The sequence below is a fragment of the Chiloscyllium plagiosum genome, chromosome 1, assembly GCF_004010195.1.
Source record: "Chiloscyllium plagiosum isolate BGI_BamShark_2017 chromosome 1, ASM401019v2, whole genome shotgun sequence".
NCBI classification, from domain to species: Eukaryota; Metazoa; Chordata; class Chondrichthyes; order Orectolobiformes; family Hemiscylliidae; genus Chiloscyllium; species Chiloscyllium plagiosum.
The window spans coordinates 39,274,880-39,294,626 of NC_057710.1; the positions used below are offsets into that span (position 1 = coordinate 39,274,880).

Here is a 19,747-nt window from a genome sequence, read left to right on the forward strand (position 1 = left end):
ATTCCTGATGAAGGGCTTTTGCCCGAAACGTCGATTTTGCCTGTCCTCGGATGCTACCTGAATTGCTGTGCTCTTCCAGCACCACTGATCCAGAATCTGGTTTCCAGCATCTGCAGTCATTGTTTTTACCTCAGAAAAGCTGGACCAAGCTCAGGAGGTGATTAGCAATACGCTGGAGCACCAACTGACAAAAGCCTAGTGCCAGCAGCTGGAGCTCCCCAGTTTTTCTCAGGCCTATGTCAGGTGGCTCTACAAGCTTCTGTATTGACGACTGAAAAGTTAATACGGTGACTGGAGCCATTTGCAATACCATTTGGACCTGCAAGTGTTTCAGCCATGGTTCATGGATTAATGAGCCTGATAGTGAGAAATGTCGAAATAACGAAAATGGCATAGCTGATTTTGCTCTTTGAAACTTCTGTCATTTAATGCAATCATGGCTGATCATCCGACTCAATACCTTGTTTCCATATTCTCCACTTACCCTTTGATCCCTTTAGCTGTAAGAATAATATCTATCTATCTTTTAGAAAATGTTCAATGTTTTGACCTCAGCTTCTTTCTGTGGCAGAGAATTTCATAGGCTCAAATTTCTCCTCATCTCAGCCCTAAATCACCTGCATATCTGTACATCCTGATTCTGGAGGCTTCTGGTCATTAGGAGCATCCTTCCTGCATTTCCCCTGTCTTGTCCTTTTGGAATTTCATAGATTTCTATGAGATCTCACACTCATTCTTTTGAACTTTGGTGAATATAATCCTAATTGATTCAACCTCTCATCATATGTCAGTCCCACCATCCAGGGATCATTCTGGTAAACCTTTATTGCATTCCTTCCATAACAATAACATCCTTCCTCACATAAGGAAACCAGAACTGCACAGAAGACTCCGAATGTGGTCTCACCAAGCCTCTCTACAACTGCAGCAAAACATCCCTGATCCAGTTCTTGAATCATGTTGCTATGAAGGTCAGCACATGCTGCACCTGCATGCTTATTTTTAGCAACTCGTGTACAAGGATACCCAGGTCTCCTTTTTCAATCAGTTGTCTTCAGACAACAATCTGTCATCTTGCTTTGGGTAATCTCATATTTATTCATGTTATACTTCATCTACCATGAATTTGCTGACTCACTCAATTTGTCCAAATCATAATAGCCTCTCTGCATCCTCCTTACAGTTCATCCTCCCACCCAGCATTGTATTGTCTGCACCCTGGGAAATATCCCATTTAGTTACCTCATCTAAATTGTTAATATATTTGGTGAATATCTGGGGTCCAAGCACTGATTCCTGTGGTGCCCAACTACTCAACCGCCTATTACTTGAAAAAAGATACATTTATTCATGCTTTTCAGTAGAGCCATAGTTACAAATGACATTGAAGTAGGTGGGAAAGTACATTGCAACAAAAAGATAAGAAATGTGTAAATGATTATGGGTAGGTTAGATGAATGGCCAAAAAATTTGACACGGGAAGTTTAATGTAGAGAAGTGAGAGGTAGTCCATTTTGGTCAGAGAAACAAAAAGGCAACTTATTGTCTAAATGAAGAGATACTTAAGAATGCTTCCATGCATAGGGTTCTGGATGTCCCAGGTATGGAGTATTCAGGTACATGAGAAAATAAGGAAGACAAATGGAAGTTTGGTGTTTATTGCTGAATGAATAGAATATAAAAGTAGGGAAGTGTTGCTGCATCTGTGCAAGGCATCAGTGAGATCGCATCTGGAATATTGCATACAATTTTAGTCCCCTTACTTGAGGATGGATATTTTTTGATTTGATTTGAATTACTGTCCAAGGTACAAAATAGAGCGAAAAGCGTTGTTTAGCGTACACTACAGACAGATCGTACCATGCAGAGTCCATCAGTTAGCAGGTCAGAGTGCAGAATATGGTATTGAGGCAGTTCAGAGGAGAATCACTCAATTGATTGCAGAGATGAGTGTTTTGTCTTGTGAAGAGAGATTGAACTGTTAAGGCCTATACGTGCTAGAATTTAAAAGGATGAGAACACATTTACTTGAAATATACAAGATGCTAAAGGGATTGACACACTATATGTAAGGAGAGTGTTTCCCACGTGGGGCAGTCTAGAACAGGAGGCCAGAGATTTAGGATAAGAGTTAACAGATTTAAAGCAGAGATGAGGATGAAATACCTCTCTCAAAGGGTCATCTATTTGAGGAATTTGCTATCCTAAAGTCTGGTAGATGCCGGGACATAAATTTGAGGAAGAGATCACCAATTTTTAATAGGGAATTGGTTGAAGGTTTATGAAGAATGGGCAGGAAAGTGGAGTTAACGCTGAGATGAGATCAGTCATAATTGGATTAAATGGTGGATCAGGCTCAATTGCCTATTCCTGCTCCTAGTTCTCAAGTTTTTATATTATTTCCTGTGTGCTAACCAGTTCGTTATTCACTTCAATACACTGTCCCCAACCTCATGTGCTTCAATTATACATGCTAAGGTATTTCTAATAGTATAATTCACTTCAATAGCCTCCCAGTGTACAGTGACACCTGGGACATGCACTTGAAGAAACTGGAAGTCCCCTGTCAGAAAACAGTGTCATCTGACCTGGAACTTAATCTCTCAAAGACCGGGTTTGCTAAGGCCAAAGTGACCTATATGAAAGATGCAGTGGGTTAAGAGTGACTAAAGCAGTGGTGCAGCTCGTCATTCCATAACCAAATTGCGAATCATCAGGCTTTGAGAACGTGTCTATTCTACCAAAGGTTTGTGGCAAATGTCAGCACAGTAACTGCATGAGGATCAGGGTGGTGAATGCAGTGAGGGGAACTTGCAAGTCATGATGTTCTCATGCATTGACTACCCTTATCCTTTGAGATGATAGTGGTTGTATTTTTAGAAGGTGCTATCTAACCAGCCTTGGTGAATTTCTGCGGCCTGTCTCGTCAGAAGTACACACTACTGGACATCAGTAGTGACCTGAATTATTGTTTATGTATGTGGTGCCAATTAAGAAGACTTCTTTGTTCTAGATGGTATCACATTTTTGATTTTTGCTTTGTGCTTAGTGGGCAGGTTTGAAGAGTCTGGAGATGAGTTACTCGCTGCAGGATATATTACCTGTGACCTGCTCGTACTGAATTTATTTCATTATATATAACTGCACATTTGTATAACTATTAATTGACTGTAATTGCCTTTTTATATTTCGATTAAATGCACGATGTACATTTTTGCATTGCAGTAGTCCGTTTCCTCTCCTCCATGAACTCTAATGCTGGGATCATTTGTTTTTAGCAATAGAATGCTCCCTAGTTATCTGATCCTTGCATCTTCCTTCCTGATTTCATAATTCCTCCTTTTTAACGATGTCCTTTTTTTCCTCTATCTCAAGCACTCAACGTGAACATATCATTTTATCTCTTGGTCCATTAAGACTCATTCCAATCCCTCAGGTACACTGTTAACTTGATGCAATTTGTGGTATTTTTGATGGCTTTTCATTTTTATGACACTTGAATTTTTTTTTTAACCTTTTTTCCATTTGAGACCTTGGAACATTTTAAAGTTTTTCTTTGCATATGTTTACACTGGAAATCAAGTGTGCAGTTGTTAATTTAAAGCTATCATAAACATTATCAAATTGTACAGTTCAACTTTCTATGCAACATTTATTGAACATCAGCTGTCTTATGTTTAAAAGCCTTGTTGCTCCTGGAGCCTGTGAAGGATAGTATGTCCTCAAGTTTTTATTAATTTTTTAAAAAGATTCTTATGGACATTTATTCCTCCCTTGAGAATGTGCACTTCAGATTTCTGCAGCATTTTTATCTCTTTCACTTAGCTAGAGTTCACCCTTGTCATGTAGATTCTCGTGATAGTGTTGTTTATGGCAGTGCAAAAGTAGACATTTTTAGCCATATTCAAGATTGTTTTGGTCATGCAGATAAATAAGTCACTGCCTATTGTGCTTTGCATACTCCTAAGTTACAATTTGTATTTTAACTACAAAATTTGCTTTGATTAGACTGAGATCTTGTCCCGAGGGATAACTGTTCAAAGTGGTTTTAGATCCAACCTTCCATTTAGATTGGCCGATGGGGATTTTGCTTCCCCGAATGAGTATGGCTCTTACTATCAAAGGGTTATAAAAAGCCAGATACCCAATTTTTACATAAAAGTACAAAGGCAAGCTTTCAGAGATGGGATCCATGTCACTTGAGTATCTACAAATGCACCAGCAGTGAGGGTTTTCTTGTGCATGTGACTTTTATTCAAATGATGTCTTCACTTTAAACTTGGAAGTTACAAGGGGCTTTTGACTCTCTTTATGTCTAGATAATGCACTTTGTGACTTCAATTACATGGAAAAATGTTAGAACATCCAACTTTGAGGCAAGTGGGTTACACTAGATTTTGAGCATTTAAAAACTATTCCCAAGAAAAATACAAGAAAATAATTTGTTTTAGTAAAGAATTGTACCCAACTGTATTAAGTGTATGGGACTTGTTATCGTCAGTCCACTGTGATATTGTGATGGGACTTACTGTAAGTGTGTTTTTGAGGTATAGCAGAGTTAGATTTCGTGGATAATTCAAACAAAGTACATGGGCATGCACCTTTGACAACACCTCAATTATTAATTTATTTAAGGCCTTGTATTTAAATAATTTGAGGAAATTGGTTGATTTCAAAGATTGAGAAGTATGAATTTGGTTTTAAACAGTCGCTATAAGGGATTTCTGACATTTTGTTAGACGCTGTATGCCATCCTTAGAACTGTTTGAAATTGTTTGCTAGAAATCACACGTATGAGTTGCTGTTATTCCATTCTGTTTAAAGTTCAGTTAGGATGTAACTAACCCATTTTCTTCTAAAATAATTCTCAGAATCCAACGAGAGAGTTAAAACTAATACAGTTATTCCTCGAAAAAGCTTTGGGGAGGCTTTCTATTGACATCTCCTGAACAAACCACTTCTGAAAATAGCCCAGTGACAACTGCACGTGTCTGTTGACAATTACCTGTATTTGTCAATATCACTTGACCTGTGTTAAGATGCCAGGCAGAAAGTCATCTGGAACATTATCCTTTTCTTCTTCACAAATTAGCAATTATTTGGCAAAAGTATTTTTTTGGTACAGTTCTCTGAAGAGAAAGTTTTCTCTAACTAGTATGGTGATTGGCACAGTGGCTCAGTTGTTAGCACTGCTGCCTCACAGCACCAGGGACCCAGGCTCGATTCTAGCCTCAGGGGCCTGTCTGTCTGTGTGGCTTTTGCACGTTCTCCCCATGTCTGCGTGGGTTTCTTCCTGGTTCTCTGGTTTCCTTCCACAATCCAAAGATGTACAGGCTATGCTATGCTAAATTGTCCATAGTGTTCAGTGATGTATAGGTGAGGTGCATTAGTCAGGAGGGTAAATTTAGAGCAATAGGAGAATGAGTTTTGTGTGGGTCACTCTTTGGAGGGTCAGTGTGAACCTGTTGGGCCGAAGGGCCTGTTTCCATACTGTAGGAATTCTATAGTATGTATCTATTAAGTTATTTAGAAGGATATCATATTTTAAGCACAATATGCTTTGCATTCTTTATTGAATAATTATTTTATAATAAATAGTTTCAGTATTTTTCAAAACTAATCTGGTAGTGGATTAGCACCCTGAAATGGATGGATTAGTATCTATAATTGTCTACATTGAGAACTGGATAAAACATATCTCTAATGTGTGTTGTGACCGTCCTCTTCTCTCATCCTGTTTGTCGCAATAGTTTAGTCGTTAATTTAAATTTGTCTTCTCTGGCATTTCTATTATAAATTTATACATCTACATTCATACTGAAAAACATTTCTGGAAACTAATTGACCTGTAATGGGGCCTTCAGTTAGTTCCTGGATTACTGTCGTCTTGAATAGGTGGTAGAAGAGAGGTGCATAGATTATTGGTAACAAGAGGGTGAATGATTATTAGGGGTATATGGAACGCATATTTAAGGTCATAATCAGATCAGCTATGATCTTGTTTAGTGGCAGAGCAGATTTCGAGGTGTTGAACAGTCTATTCCTACTCCTAATTTGTATAATTCATTATTTCGGGAAAAAAGCCTGGACTAATAATCCAGAGAACTTTAATTCAAATATTGTTATAATGGCAGCAGTCCTTCAGCAAATGAATGAAACTGACAACTGTGAAATCAAAGTGAAACACTTCATCTTTCAAAAGCAAACATAAATGAATAAATTAGATTCTGTACCATTTCTCTATTCCCCATTATAATTTTTTCGGACTCTGTGAGGAAAGGACCTACTGTTGGCTTAGTCAGATGTTTCCTTTTTAGACTGTAACAGATTTTAAAGTCCATTTTTATGTTGTTTGCTAATTTGTCATATTCTGTACTCCCTTCCTGTATCAGTTTCTTGATGCTTCTTTGCAGTACTTATGCAATGCAATACTTAGTGTCCTTTGTTAAACTTGGATATTTTGTGCCTTGCTGGAAATTATACTAGCTGTATCCAAGTAATGGATCCTGAAAGACCATTTATTGCTACTGTTTTATAGTAATCCAGTTCTCAAAATGTCACCCATTTTGTGGTTAGTGTATAATTGGGAGCTTGCATGGGTGACTCTCAAAGTCTTTATATGTCATGTTTCTATATTGGAAGCAACATGTCATCCTTGTCATTATACCACGGTTATAGGAAGCACATTTCCAAGTTATTATCACTTACTAAATTTAAAATAAATTCTTCCTTAAAAACCTAACGCCTGAGTTCTCTGGTCCATATACTTATGGGAATAGCTTTTATTTAGTCAATTTTATCTAAATCTGTCATCAGCTTTTATACTTCGGTTAAGGATTTCCTTTATCTCTTTTGTTCTAAAGAGAACCTTCTCCAAAATCCTTCATTCCTGAAACCATTCCGGCATTAAGCCTCCGTTTAATGTTGACCTGTTTGGTGTTTGTAAGTTAATGGGCCCTGTAATCTTGTTGCATGTCACAAGATTTGTTTGATCATATTTTCCAATGTGACCTATTTGGCACTATTAGGAGTTACACCTCTCCATTTTAACTCTCTCCCTTGCAGTCAGTCAGTCAGTCTCTCTCTCTCTCTCTCTCTCTCTCTCTCTCTCTCCATTCAATGTCTGACTTGTGGCCCCTCCCTGTGCCCAATATTTGATTTGTGATGTCACCCCCTGCCTGACTTCTGATTTGTGGCCTGTCTATGTGCCTGACCTCCAACCTGTGATCTCTCACTCCCTCAGACTCACTGCCTCATTGAACCCCTTACTCCCTGATTCAACTTCTCATCACCGCCTCCTGAATTGGTGTTTCTATTTAGAATCCAGATCTGGTCTGTTACCATAGCTGTGGGGTTGTGAACATATAGGCAGCCCTGATAGTACAAAAGTGCTGGGCTGCGGCTGCTAGAATCCATGTTTTTTAATTGACAGCTAAAGCTGCTCCCCCTGCCTTTTGCTACTCGTCCCCAGAGATTGGGACTAGTTTAGTTTGGAAACAAATTACTGCAGATGCTGGAATCTGTACTGAAGACACCAAATGCTGGAAATCAGTGTTCAGACAGCATCCATAGTGCTATCAGACATGTTGTGATCTCTAGCATTTTTTGTCTTCAGTTTAGTCTGGGAAACTAGGTCGGCATAGATGAGTTGGACCAAAGGGTCTGTTTGTGTGCTGTGACTCTGAACTTTCACACGGTGAAGTCATAGGCAAGGGAAATCGCAAGTGAGAACAATTAAAGAGGCCATGAACTATAACAGCCCCAGGTCATGATTTATGCAGCATCAAGACTTGGACTTTTACAGTTCAAAAGCTTCAGCATTGGATAAGATCTGAATGGGAACCCAGGTTCAGGAGAGGCAAATGGTAACAGTGTGAGTCAGGCAGCAGGAAGCTTGAAAGAAGGTGCATCTTACATGGAAAGAGTCTGCAAGTCAGAGGTTCGGGGCCAGGGAGAGGTTTCATAGGAGGGTTGGGAAGGAAATGACTGCAAGGGAAGACGAGGTATCTTCAGTAAGCAGAGAGATCAGGGAAGTTTGGTCACCAGAATTGGTGGTAAGCAGGAGGGTACTGGAGGTAGAAAGTAACTTCTTTTAGTTCATTTTAAAAGTTTACTAGCTTGCAATACAGGAACTTAACACTGTAAAATATTTCAATTGCCAAATAGGTGGTTTTATATCTTTTTTTTTCCCTGTTAAGGAAGTTCCGAAAGAACATAACCCCAGTCTTAATTTCATTTTTGCATTTTTAAAAACACACCTGCAACCTTTAAATGGTGGCTAATTGTATATCTTTCTACCTTCTTGAGCACCCATAGATTGGAATCTGAAACAGGGCTTCTGAAAAGGAGCAGTTTTTTTCATGAATGGCAATTTAGTGAGTACTGGAAAATGACGAGAGCAGTGGAATATTCTGCATTTCCAGCAGTGTGCCAATTGCTGTTCTAAAATTAGTTCTCATTATATTCCATTGAATCTTTTCCTGTCCTTGTCACTTTTATGTATAGTTCATTAGCGTATAGGCAATCTCTAGTTGGCATTATGTGATAATAATATAATTAATTTAAAATTGCGTAATTTATGCAAGTAACAAAGTGTTTCTTTTAGTGAATGTATTTCCAATTTAAAATATCTGCCTAATGTTACAAAGTAAATATTTTCTTTGTTTTTGGTTTTGGTTGTAGTCTCGAGTTCAGTACTGTATCTGCTCAGTTGCCAGTGATCACTCGGTGGGTCTTCTCAGCCTTCGAGACAAGAAATGCATAATGCTCGCATCAAGGCATTTATTTCCTATTCAAGTCATCAAATGGAGACCTTCTGATGATTACCTAGTGGTTGGTTGTTCTGATGGGTCTGTTTATGTCTGGCAAATGGATACTGGTGAGTACAGTTATCTCATTTTAAATAGCTGCTAATGTTGTATAACAACTGTGGTCAAATGTGAGACAAGAACAATTTAAATTCTCAGTGATTTGTATTTACTTGTACTTTTCAAAATAATGGATGTAAAGCTTCATTTTTTTCTTCAAATAACGTGAAAATTTGACATCTTGAACTAGTAGGTTTTTGTTTGAAGTATAGCTCTGTTAGCTATACAGAGGGTACACCCCTCTGTAAAGTGTGGGAGAGAGAGAGGGCGGCAGGTCAGACATTTGGAGATGGTGCCTGATTAATCACTGTAAACAAAAGATGCGATCACTGTTGGAAACACGTCTTTGATGTAATGTTTCTATCAGGACCTAGAGATCTCCTTCAGATAATTTGATTTTCGGAAAATTGGTATTTGGGTAATCGAGGTTCCTCTGTATTTGGTAAATTATTGAGATTAATAGTCACCTGGTTTCATCCTTTTTTGCACTAACTCGCTCATCTATCATGCTTTGTCTGTGCATATAATATAGTTTCCAGCAGTTCAGTTTCTACATAACTCTAAACACGATATCCACTCTATATGGTAAGTCACTAATGGTATTTTATGAAGCAATCCAATCTTTTAATTTCATGAGCTCCTTATAACAATTTGTTTATTCATGGGATTTGGATGTCACTGACCTGGCTATTCTTTATTGCTCATCTAATAGCCCAGAGGGCTGTTGACATTCAACCACATGGCTGAGAGTCTGGAATCACCTGTCGGCCAAAATAGGCAAGGATAACAGATTTCCTTCCCATTACTGAACGAGATGGGTTTTTCCAACAAGGCGCAGTGGTCATTATTAGCCTTTCAATGACAAATTTTTTTTTATATTGAATTCAAATTCCACCATCTGCCATGACTTGATTTGAACCAGAGTCCCTGGGTCGTGAAATTTGTAGCATAGTGATGATATCACTCGGCCGTCACCTCCCCTTAACAGTGACCTCTTCTGTGTTGTTCAATAAACAGGAGTGCCCTGATTCCACCCTTTTTGTGCTCCAATGCAGGAAGTGCATGTCTAACATTGAGCACCTGCAAGTTCATTGTTGTCCTCCTCCTCCTAATAAGATATACATTGCTCCAAAGTGATGAGATGCATACAACTGAAGTTATGTTACATTAGCATAAACAGAACACATAGCTCTAGCAGCTCTTTCACTGTTCTCATCTCCACAGTTTCCTTCTTTTTCAGGCTGTCTATCCAACAATGTTACATAGATGAGCCAGAACTACTACAAATTCAATGCTTCACAAATCTGAATTTGTGAATTGGCTCACGCTGGGACTTGCAGTGATCAGAGAATTCATTAATACATTTTATTTTCAATGATAGCTAAAGGCTCTGAATCTTATCTTAATTGACAGTTTTCAAAAATTGCTTAGCGATCATGTGGAAGGCCGGAGTGTTCTCAGAAAAAAACATTTCTGGTGGAAATCAGAGGAGTTGGCATGGCTGTATATAACTGAGAGAATCAGAAGACATAGTGTGACAGGATTTTCAAAAAAACCTTTTATAACTTGCTATACAAGAAGTGAACACACAAATTAGGATTCATGAGATAAGGGGTAATAGTATGGATTGAAGATTGGTTAATTTACAGAAAATGAAGCACAGACATAAATGGAGCAATGGTGGATTTACAGGCCAAAACCATAAGAAATAGGAACAGGAATTCTACTCTTCAAGCCAGCTCCGCCATTCAATACAATCGTGGCTGATTCAACATTCCTAATGTCCACTTGCCTGCATTTTCTCTGTAACATTTGATTCCCTGACTGATCCAGAATCTAATAATCTTAGCTTTAAATATATATGAGGACTGTTGCCCCAAGCTCTTTGTGGCAGGGAATTCCAAAGATTATCAAACTTCTGACAGAAGGAAGTCCTCCTCGCCTCAGTCTTAAGTTTGCGGCCATTTATTCTGAGACTGTGCCCTTTGGTCCTCGACTCTCCCATGAGATGGAACATCCTTTCAGCATTTACCCTGTCAAGGCCCTAATGTTTCAATAAGATCACTTCTCAGCCTTATAAACTCTGATGAGTTGAATCCCAACCTATTTAGCCATTGCTCATAAGGCACTTCCTGCATATTGGGGATCATCCTAGTGCCCCCAATGAAATGACATTTTTTCTGAAGTAAAAAGTGACCAGAAGTGTTCACACATTACTCCAAATGTGTTCTCACCAGCACCTTGTAAAGTTGCAGTAATACTTCCCTACTGTTATGCTCCAACCCACTTGAAATAAGAGCCATCATTTCATTAGCTTTTCTAATTACCTGTGTTTCATGCACAAGTATTTCCAAGGATATTGCAAGGATCAGGAGATGGGCCTCAGTCATATTAACTATGACCCAGATGATATTAATATTGAATAAATCCGATTCCTGCTTGATAGATCATAAGTTTTTCTTTTCCTTTTTGTTTATCATGAAATAATTTATTAAACATATGTACAAAATGTTTTAAGAACATAAAAGTTTGTTACACAAAATACAAATTACAACAGGGCTTTCAAACCACAGTGAAGAATGAAATTGTTTTGGGCGGCATGGTGGCACAGTGGTTAGCACAACTGCCTCACAGTGCCAGGGTCCCAGATTCGATTCGAGCCTCAGGCGACTGTCTGTGTGGAGTTTGCACATTCTCCTTGTGTGTGTGGGTCTCCCCATGGCACTTCGGTTTCCTCCCACAGTTCAAAGACGTGCAAGTGAGGTAAGTTGGCCATGCTAAATTGCCCATAGTGTTCAGGGTTGTTAGGTGCATTAGTCAGGATAAAATGTAGGGTAGAGGAATGGCTCTGGATGGGTTACTCTTCAGAAGGTCGGTGTGGACTTGTTAGGCGAAGAGCCTGTTTCCACATTGTAGGGATTCTGTTCTATAGAATCATTCTTGTCTCTCTACTAAAGCTTTTTGGTCAGCTAGCATGGCTGCAGTCCATTTCCTTTCAGCAATTACCTCCAAGCTGAACTCATGTTATTATCCTTCAGTTAATTGCGACACCCTTGAATGTGAATTCAGGTGACTTATTATTTAACATGGGTTCCCTAAACTCATGTCTTCTTTGTATCTTTCTCTGAAACCACCTCAGCCTTGTGATTTTGGTCATTTTTTCTCATTGAGTCTTCTTCCTGATGAGACTGACAGCACATTTGCTATTGTGAACCTCCTTCCTAGGAATGACCGACTCTTTTTCTCTCTGTCTAGATTGTAAAACTCTAGTCAGCAAAACCTTTTAGAAATTACCTCCACAGGTAGCTTGCTGGTCATTTAGCTGAAAGGGCCCTAACCAGCTTCTATAGATGCACCATTGAAAGCATACTGTCTGCTTGCATAATGGCCTGGTATGGCAATGGCTCTGCCCAGGACCTAAGAAAGCACAGAAGGTGGTGTGCACAGACTATCACAGAAGCCACCAGAAGCTCGCTGCTGTGGAAAGGCTGTCAACATCATCAAAGACCCATTGCACCCTGGTAATGATCTCTTACAAACTCTTCTGTCAGGCAGAAGATACTGAAGCCTGAACACACACACCAGCAAGTTCAGGAACAGCTTCTTCCCAATCATTATTAGACTGATGAATGGACTGTCTAGCCTCATTAAATGCTGATTTTTGATAAGTTAATCTTGCCTAGCGCACACCCTATGCAATGTAATCTGTATGTCTCTGTCTAAGTCTTTTAACAATCTCTGATCTGTACATTCTTGCTTACTATGATCTGCCTGTACTGCTGGTAAACAAAGCTTTTCAATCAATCAGTCAATCAGTCAGTCAATCAATACACTATAGCACCAGTATATGTTATCTACAAGATGCACTGCAGGAATTTACCAAGGCTCCTTAGACAACATCTTCCAAACTCAGGACTGTACTGACTAGAAAAAGAAAGACAGCAAATACTTGGGGAAACAACAAGTTCCCCTCTGAGCCAGTTATCAGCCTGACTTGGAAATACATTACTGTCCTTTCACTTGCTGAGTCAAAATTCTGAAACTTGCTTGCTGTCAGCATTGTAGATGTACATGCACCACATGAACAGTGAAGAAGATTATCTGGGAATACAGTGAGACCTTGATAAACTGGGCCAGTTTGCTGAGGAATGGCAGACTGAGTTTAATTTAGATAAATGTAAGGTATTACGTTTTTGTAGGTCCAACTAGGACACAACTTACTCAGTCAGTTAGTGCCCTAGGGAGTGTTACAGAATGAAGAGATCTAGGGGTACAGATTCAAAGAATGAAGAGAACAAAGAAAATTTACAGCCCAGGAACAGACCCTGCAGCCCTCCAAGCTTGTGCCAATCCAAATCCACTATCTAAATCTATCAACTGCTTTCTAAGGATCTGTATTCCTCTGCTCCCCACCTACTCATGCATCTGTCCAGACGCATCTTAAATGAATCTACTGTGCCTGCCTCTACTACCTCTGCTGGCCATCGCGTTCCAGGCATCTACCACCCTCTGTGTAAAGTACTTTCCATGTGTATCCCCCTTAAACTTTTCTCCTCTCCCTTTGAACGCGTGACCTCTCGTTACTGAATCCCTCACCCTGTGAAAAAGCCTATCTATATCCACCTGTCTGTACCCTTCATGATTTTGTAGATCTCGATCATGTCCCTCAATCTCCTTTTTTCTAATGAAAACAAACTTAACCTACTCAACCTCTGTTCATAGCTAGCACCTTCCGTACCAGACAATATCCTCGTAAACTTTCTCTACACCCTCTCCAAAGCGTCCACATCCTTTTGGAAATGTGACGACCAGAACTGTACATAGTATTCTAAATGCAGCCGAACCAAAGTCTTGTACAATTTTAACATGACCTGCCAGTTCTTATACTCAATACCCCGTCCGATGAAAGCAAGTATATCATGTATCTTCTTGACCACTCTATCCACCTGTGCAGCCATGTTCAGGGTACAATGGACCTGAACTCCCAGATGTCTTTGCTCATTAACTTTTCCCAAGGGTCTTTTGTCTACAGTAGTTCGCTCTATAATTAGACCTTCCAAAATGCGTCACCTCACATTTGCCCGGATTGAACTCCATCTGCCACTTCTCCACCCAACTCTCCAGTCTATCTATTTTCTCCTGTATTCTTTGACAGTCCTCTATGCTTTCTGGTACTCCTTCAATCTTTGTGTCATCTGCAAACTTGCTGATCATACCAACAGTGCCCTTTTCCAGATCATTTATGTATAATACAAACAAGAGTGGCCCCAGCACTGATCCCTGTGGAACACCACTGGTCATCTTTTTCCATTTCGAGAAACTCCCTTCAACTACTACTCTTTGTCTCCTGTTGCTCAACCAGTTCTTTATCCACCTAGCTAGAACACCCTGCACACCATGTGACTTCACTTTCTCCATTAGTTTACTATTGGAAACCTTAAACACCTTACTAAAGTCCATGTATATGACATCTACAACCCTTCCTTCACCTGTCAATTTGGTCACATCCTCGAAGAACTCTATTAAGTTGGTAAGACACTATCTCCCCTGCACAAAACCATGTTTCCTATCCCTGATAAGCCCATTCTCTTCCAAATATAAATAGATTTTATCCCACAGTACCTTCTCCAGCAACTTTTCCACCACGGACGTCAGGCTCACTGGTCTGTAATTATCTGGCATATCCCTACTACCCTTCTTGAACAGGGGGATAACATTAACAACTCTCCAGTCTTCTGGCACTTCACCTGTGTTTAAGGATGCTGCAAAGATATCTGTCAGGGCCCCAGCTATTTCCTCTCTGGCCTTCCTCATCAATCTGGGATAGATCCCATCCGGTCCTGGGGATTTGTCCACCTTAATATCCTTTAGCCTACCCAACACATCCACCCTTCTTATGTCAACTTGGTCCAGAGTAAACAAATTTATGTCTCTAATCTCAACATTCATCATGTCCCTCTCCTCAGTGAACACTGATGCAAAGTAATCATTAAAATCTCACCCATTCTCTCAGATTCGATACACAACCTTCCTTCCTTATCCTTTAGTGGACCAATCCTTTCTCTAGTTACTCTCTTGCCTCTTATATATGAATAAAAGGCCTTGGGATTCTTCTTAATTCTGCTCGCTAAAGTTAGTCAGTGACCCCTTCTAGCCTTTTTAATTCCTCGTTTAAGATTGGTCCTACTCTCCCAATATTCCTCCAAAGCCTGTTCTGTTCTTGGCATCCTGGACCTTTATGTACGCTCCCCTTTTCCTCTTGGCTAGTCACACAATTTCTCCTATTATCCACGGTTCACGAATCTTGCCTCTCCTATCCCTTGCTTTCAAAGGGACATGCTTATTAGATTAGATTAGATTACTTACATGTGGAAACAGGCCCTTCGGCCCAACAAGTCCACACCGCCCCGCCGAAGCGCAACCCACCCATACTCCTACATCTACCCTTACCTAACACTACGGGCAATTTAGCATAGCCAATTCACCTGACCTGCACATCTTTGGACTGTGGGAGGAAACCGGAGCACCCGGAGGAAACCCACACAGACACAGGGAGAATGTGCAAAATCCACACAGTCAGTCGCCTGAGGCGGGAATTGAACCCGGGTCTCTAGCGCTGTGAGGCAGCAGTACTAACCACTGTGCCACCGTGCCGCCCACGTATCCTGCACTATATTCCACCTATCTTTAAAATCCTCCCACACATTAAATGTGGACTTCCCTTCAAATCCCCCGATCCACATTTCCAACCTCCTGCCAAATTTTGATATATTTGGCCTTGGCCCAGTTTAGTACTCTTCCCTTAGGACCACTCTCGTCTTTGGCTACGAGTATCATGAAACTTACAGAATTGTGGTCACTATTCCCAAAGAAATACCCCTTTGCAACTTCTATGACCTTGCCTGGCTCATTTCTGAACACCAGGTCCAATATGGCCCCTTTCCTAGTTGGACTGTTGACCTCTTGCTCTAGAATACTTTCCCAGATGCTCCTTACAAATTTTGCCCAACCCAGACCTCTGACACTAAGTGTATCCCTGTCAATGTTAGGAAAATTAAAATCTCCCATCACCACCACCCTGTTGCCTCTACATCTTGGCATAATATGTTTATCTATTTGTTCTTCTACCTCACGCTCACTGTTGGGGAGCCTGCAATACAGTTCTGACAATGAAACTGGACCCTTCTTATTTCTCAGCTCTACCCATAATGCCTCACTGCTCAAGCCCTCCATAGGGTCCGCCTTTAGCACAGCTGTGATATCATCCCTGACCAACAATGCAACTCCTCCCCCACTCCCCACCCCCTTTATTTCCCTCCCTGGCCTGCCTGAAGTATCCATATCCTGGAACATTTAGTTGCCAATCATGCCCTTCCTTCAGCCAAGTCTCTATGATCACAGTAATGTTGTACTCCCAGGCACCAATCCAAGCCCTAAGTTCATCTGCCTTACCCACTATACTCCTTGCATTAAAATGCACTTCAAACCACCAGTTCCTTTGCCTTCATCTGCTCTCTGCCGACTCTTCACCTTGGTAATGTTAACTTCATGATCCTGTTCCTTACAGTCTCTAGTTTCCACCTCACTGTCTACTAGTCTTCTGTTTCCCAGTCCCCTGCCACATTAGTTGAAACCTTCCCCAACAGCAGTAGCAAAAATTCCCCCAAGGACATTAGTTCCAGTCCGGTTCAGGTGCAGACCATCCAATTTGTAATAGTCCCACCTTCCCAGAACTGGTCCCATAGTCCCACAAATCTGAACCCCTCAGTCCTACATCATTCCTCAAGCCAAGTGTTTATCCTGCCTATTCTTACATTTCTACCCTGGCTAGCACATGGCACTGGTAGCAATCCTGAGATCACCACCTTTGGGGTCCCCCTGTTTAACTTCTCTCCTAGCTCCCTGAATTCTGCTTTCAGGACCTCATCTCGTTTTTTTACTTATATCACGGGTGCTAATGTGCACTACGACAACTGGCTGTTCACCCTCCCCTCTCAATGTTTTGCAGCCAATTGGTGACATCCCTGACCCGAACACCTGGGAGGCAGCATACCATCCGGGAGTCTCATTTTCAGCCACAAAACCATCTATCTACTCCCCTTACAATAGAATCTCCTATGACTATACTATGGCCCTATGAGTCTTTTTCCCACCGTTCTGAACAGCAGAGCCCACCACGGTGTCATGATCTTGGCAACTGCTGCCCTCCCTGGTGAACCATCTCCCTCAACAGTATCCAAAATGGTATACCTGTTTTGGAGGGAGATGACCACAGGGAACACCTGCACTGCCCTCCTACTCTTTCTCTGCCTTTTGGTCACCCATTCACTGTCTCCCTGAGCAATTCTAATCTGCAATGTGACCAATTCACTAAACATGCTATCCATGAACTCCTCAGCATCGCGGATGTTCCACCGTGAGTCCATCCACAGCTCCAGAGCCATCATGCGGTCAAACAAGAGTTGCAGCTGGATACACTTCCTCCAAGCGTAAGAGTTCATATTACTTGAAAGTGAAGTCACAGGTCATCAGGGTGGTGAAGAATCATTTTGGCATGCTGCTTTCATTGGTCAGAGCAGAGTGTAGGAGAGATGGAACGTCTTGTTGCAGCTGTACAGGATGTTGGTAAGGCCACAGTTGAAATACTACATGCAGTTCTGGTCATCTTACTACAGAATATTATTAAACTAGAAAAGAGTGCAGAAAAGATTTACTTGGATGCTATTTGGACTGGAAGGTTTGAGTTATAAGGAGAGGCTGGTTAGTCTGGGACTTTTTTCCCTTATGGAAGTCTATAAAATCATGAGAGGCATAGATAAGGTAGATAGCCAACAGTTTTTCCCTATGGTAGGGGAGTTTAAAACTGGAGGACATAGGTTTAAGGTGAGAGGGGAGAAATACAAAAGGGTTTAAAGGGGCATTTTGTTTACACAGGGTGATGATCCTCTGAAACAGGTTGTCAGAGGTAGTGTTGGAGGCAAGAACAATTTTGTCATTTTAGAAACATTTGGACAGGTACATGAATGGGAGAGGTATGGAGGATATGGACCAAATGCAGGCAAATGGGACTAGATTAATTGTGAAAACTGGGTGGCATGGAGAAAAGGGCCTGTTTCCATACTATAAACCTCTATGACTATATGATATGGACTGTAGCAGTTCAACCATTAACTCACTACCACCTTAAGGTCAATTAGGGATGGACAATAAATCCTGGCCATGACAATGATGTTCACATCTCATTTAATAAAAAAGGAAATCTAAATTTCCAAATAGTATAGCATTCATATTTTAAGATCTATAAATCTGTTAAGTATCCAGAGGGTGTACATGTTCTAGTATCGCAACATTATCTTGTTTAGCTTTAAGAAGGAAGTGTCTCCAATTGTCAACATTAAAGAGAGACATGCCTGTGGAAGATATATATATAGGGGGATGGATAGCAATTCACTGGCCACACCAAGAACAGAAGGAGATATCCAATGGATTTGGACCTGAGACTCAATCCTTGATCGTTAGATTAAGACAGTGGAGGGTTATCAATAATGGCACCAGCACAATCTGAAAGCAATGAAATGATCCACAAGTATGGGGAGTGGTCCTGGCAATATGATGGCGAGCTAGATCATTTCATTTGCTTTGATAGACTGTATTTCTAACTGGCATGTTGCTTTTGCAAAGGGACATAATTAAATTATTTAGAAAAACAGCAAGAAGACCCTTTATTGTCACATGATGTTGTGATTTAGTAGGATTTTGTGAAATTATAAAACATAGAATGTCGTCTTGAAGAGTGTAAATGAGAAAGCAAATTTGCTGTGAATGCCACAAACTACTAATGCATGGAACATGAAAGGCATAATTACATAGACAGTGGTGACATTTAATTTGAAGACAGTATTCTGAGATGGTAAGTTACATGGAGTTTGACAAAGCATGGATTTAGAAACTGTTAAATTATCCAGTAGTAGTAAGTTGGAGTCTGTTTTCTGCAAAACCTATAAAGCTATTACTTTATGTTGAAACTGATGTCATTAAATATGTAACAAAACAAAACTACAGATATTAGAAATCTGAAACAAAAACAGAAATTGTTGGAGAAACTCACTAGGTTGGCAGCATTTGTGGAGAGACAGCAGAATGAAGGTTTGGGTCAGTTTTGAAGAAGGATCACTCGACCCAGAAGGTTGTGTCTGTTTTCTCTTCACAGATGATTCCAGACCTCCTGGGTTTTGCCAGCAAATTCTGTGGCTGCATCAGGAAAAATGTGATCTCGGGAAGATAATCCATGCCATTTTCACTCACCATTTCAATACAAATAATCATCCGGTGCCCTCTTGCATGCCTCAGTTGATCCTATAGGAGGAAGTGAGGTCTGCAGATGCTGGAGATCAGAGCTGAAAATGTGTTGCTGGAAAAGCGCAGCAGGTCAGGCAGCATCCAGGGAACAGGAGAATCGACGTTTCGGGCATCCCAGAAGAAGGGCTTATGATGGAAACGTCGATTCTCCTGTTCCCTGGATGCTGCCTGACCTGCTGCGCTTTTCCAGCAACACATTTTCAGCTCAGTTGATCCTATCTCTATCAGATTTCCAGGCATTGTATTTCATACCTTAAATGCTCAGTGTGAAACTATTTTCTCACATCACTGTTGCTTCTTTTGAACATCACCTTAAATCCATGCCCTCTTGTTCTTGTTTGTTTCACGAGCGGGAACAGTTTTTATGTACTTTATCTAGCCTGCTGGTGATTTTGAAATCTTTATGAAGTCTCTGAGCCTCTTCTCTCCAAGTCGAACAGTCCCAGTTTCTTCAATCTAACCTTCTATCTGCAGTCTGTCATTCCTGGAATCATTCTTGTGAATAGCTTCTGCACTGTCTT

General features: G+C 40.5%; 1 protein-coding gene across 5 annotated transcripts in view; it reads left to right on the top strand.

Moving 5' to 3' along the window:
* Window positions 1-19,747, top strand: part of LOC122540110 (WD repeat-containing protein 7) — a 674,231-nt gene that overhangs the window by 106,401 nt on the left and 548,083 nt on the right. For all 5 annotated transcript variants that reach the window (XM_043675451.1, XM_043675605.1, XM_043675690.1 and 2 more), the window contains one exon: window positions 8,683-8,878. In XM_043675451.1, coding sequence (XP_043531386.1) covers window positions 8,683-8,878 — 196 coding nt within the window. The remainder of the gene's footprint in view (window positions 1-8,682; window positions 8,879-19,747) is intronic.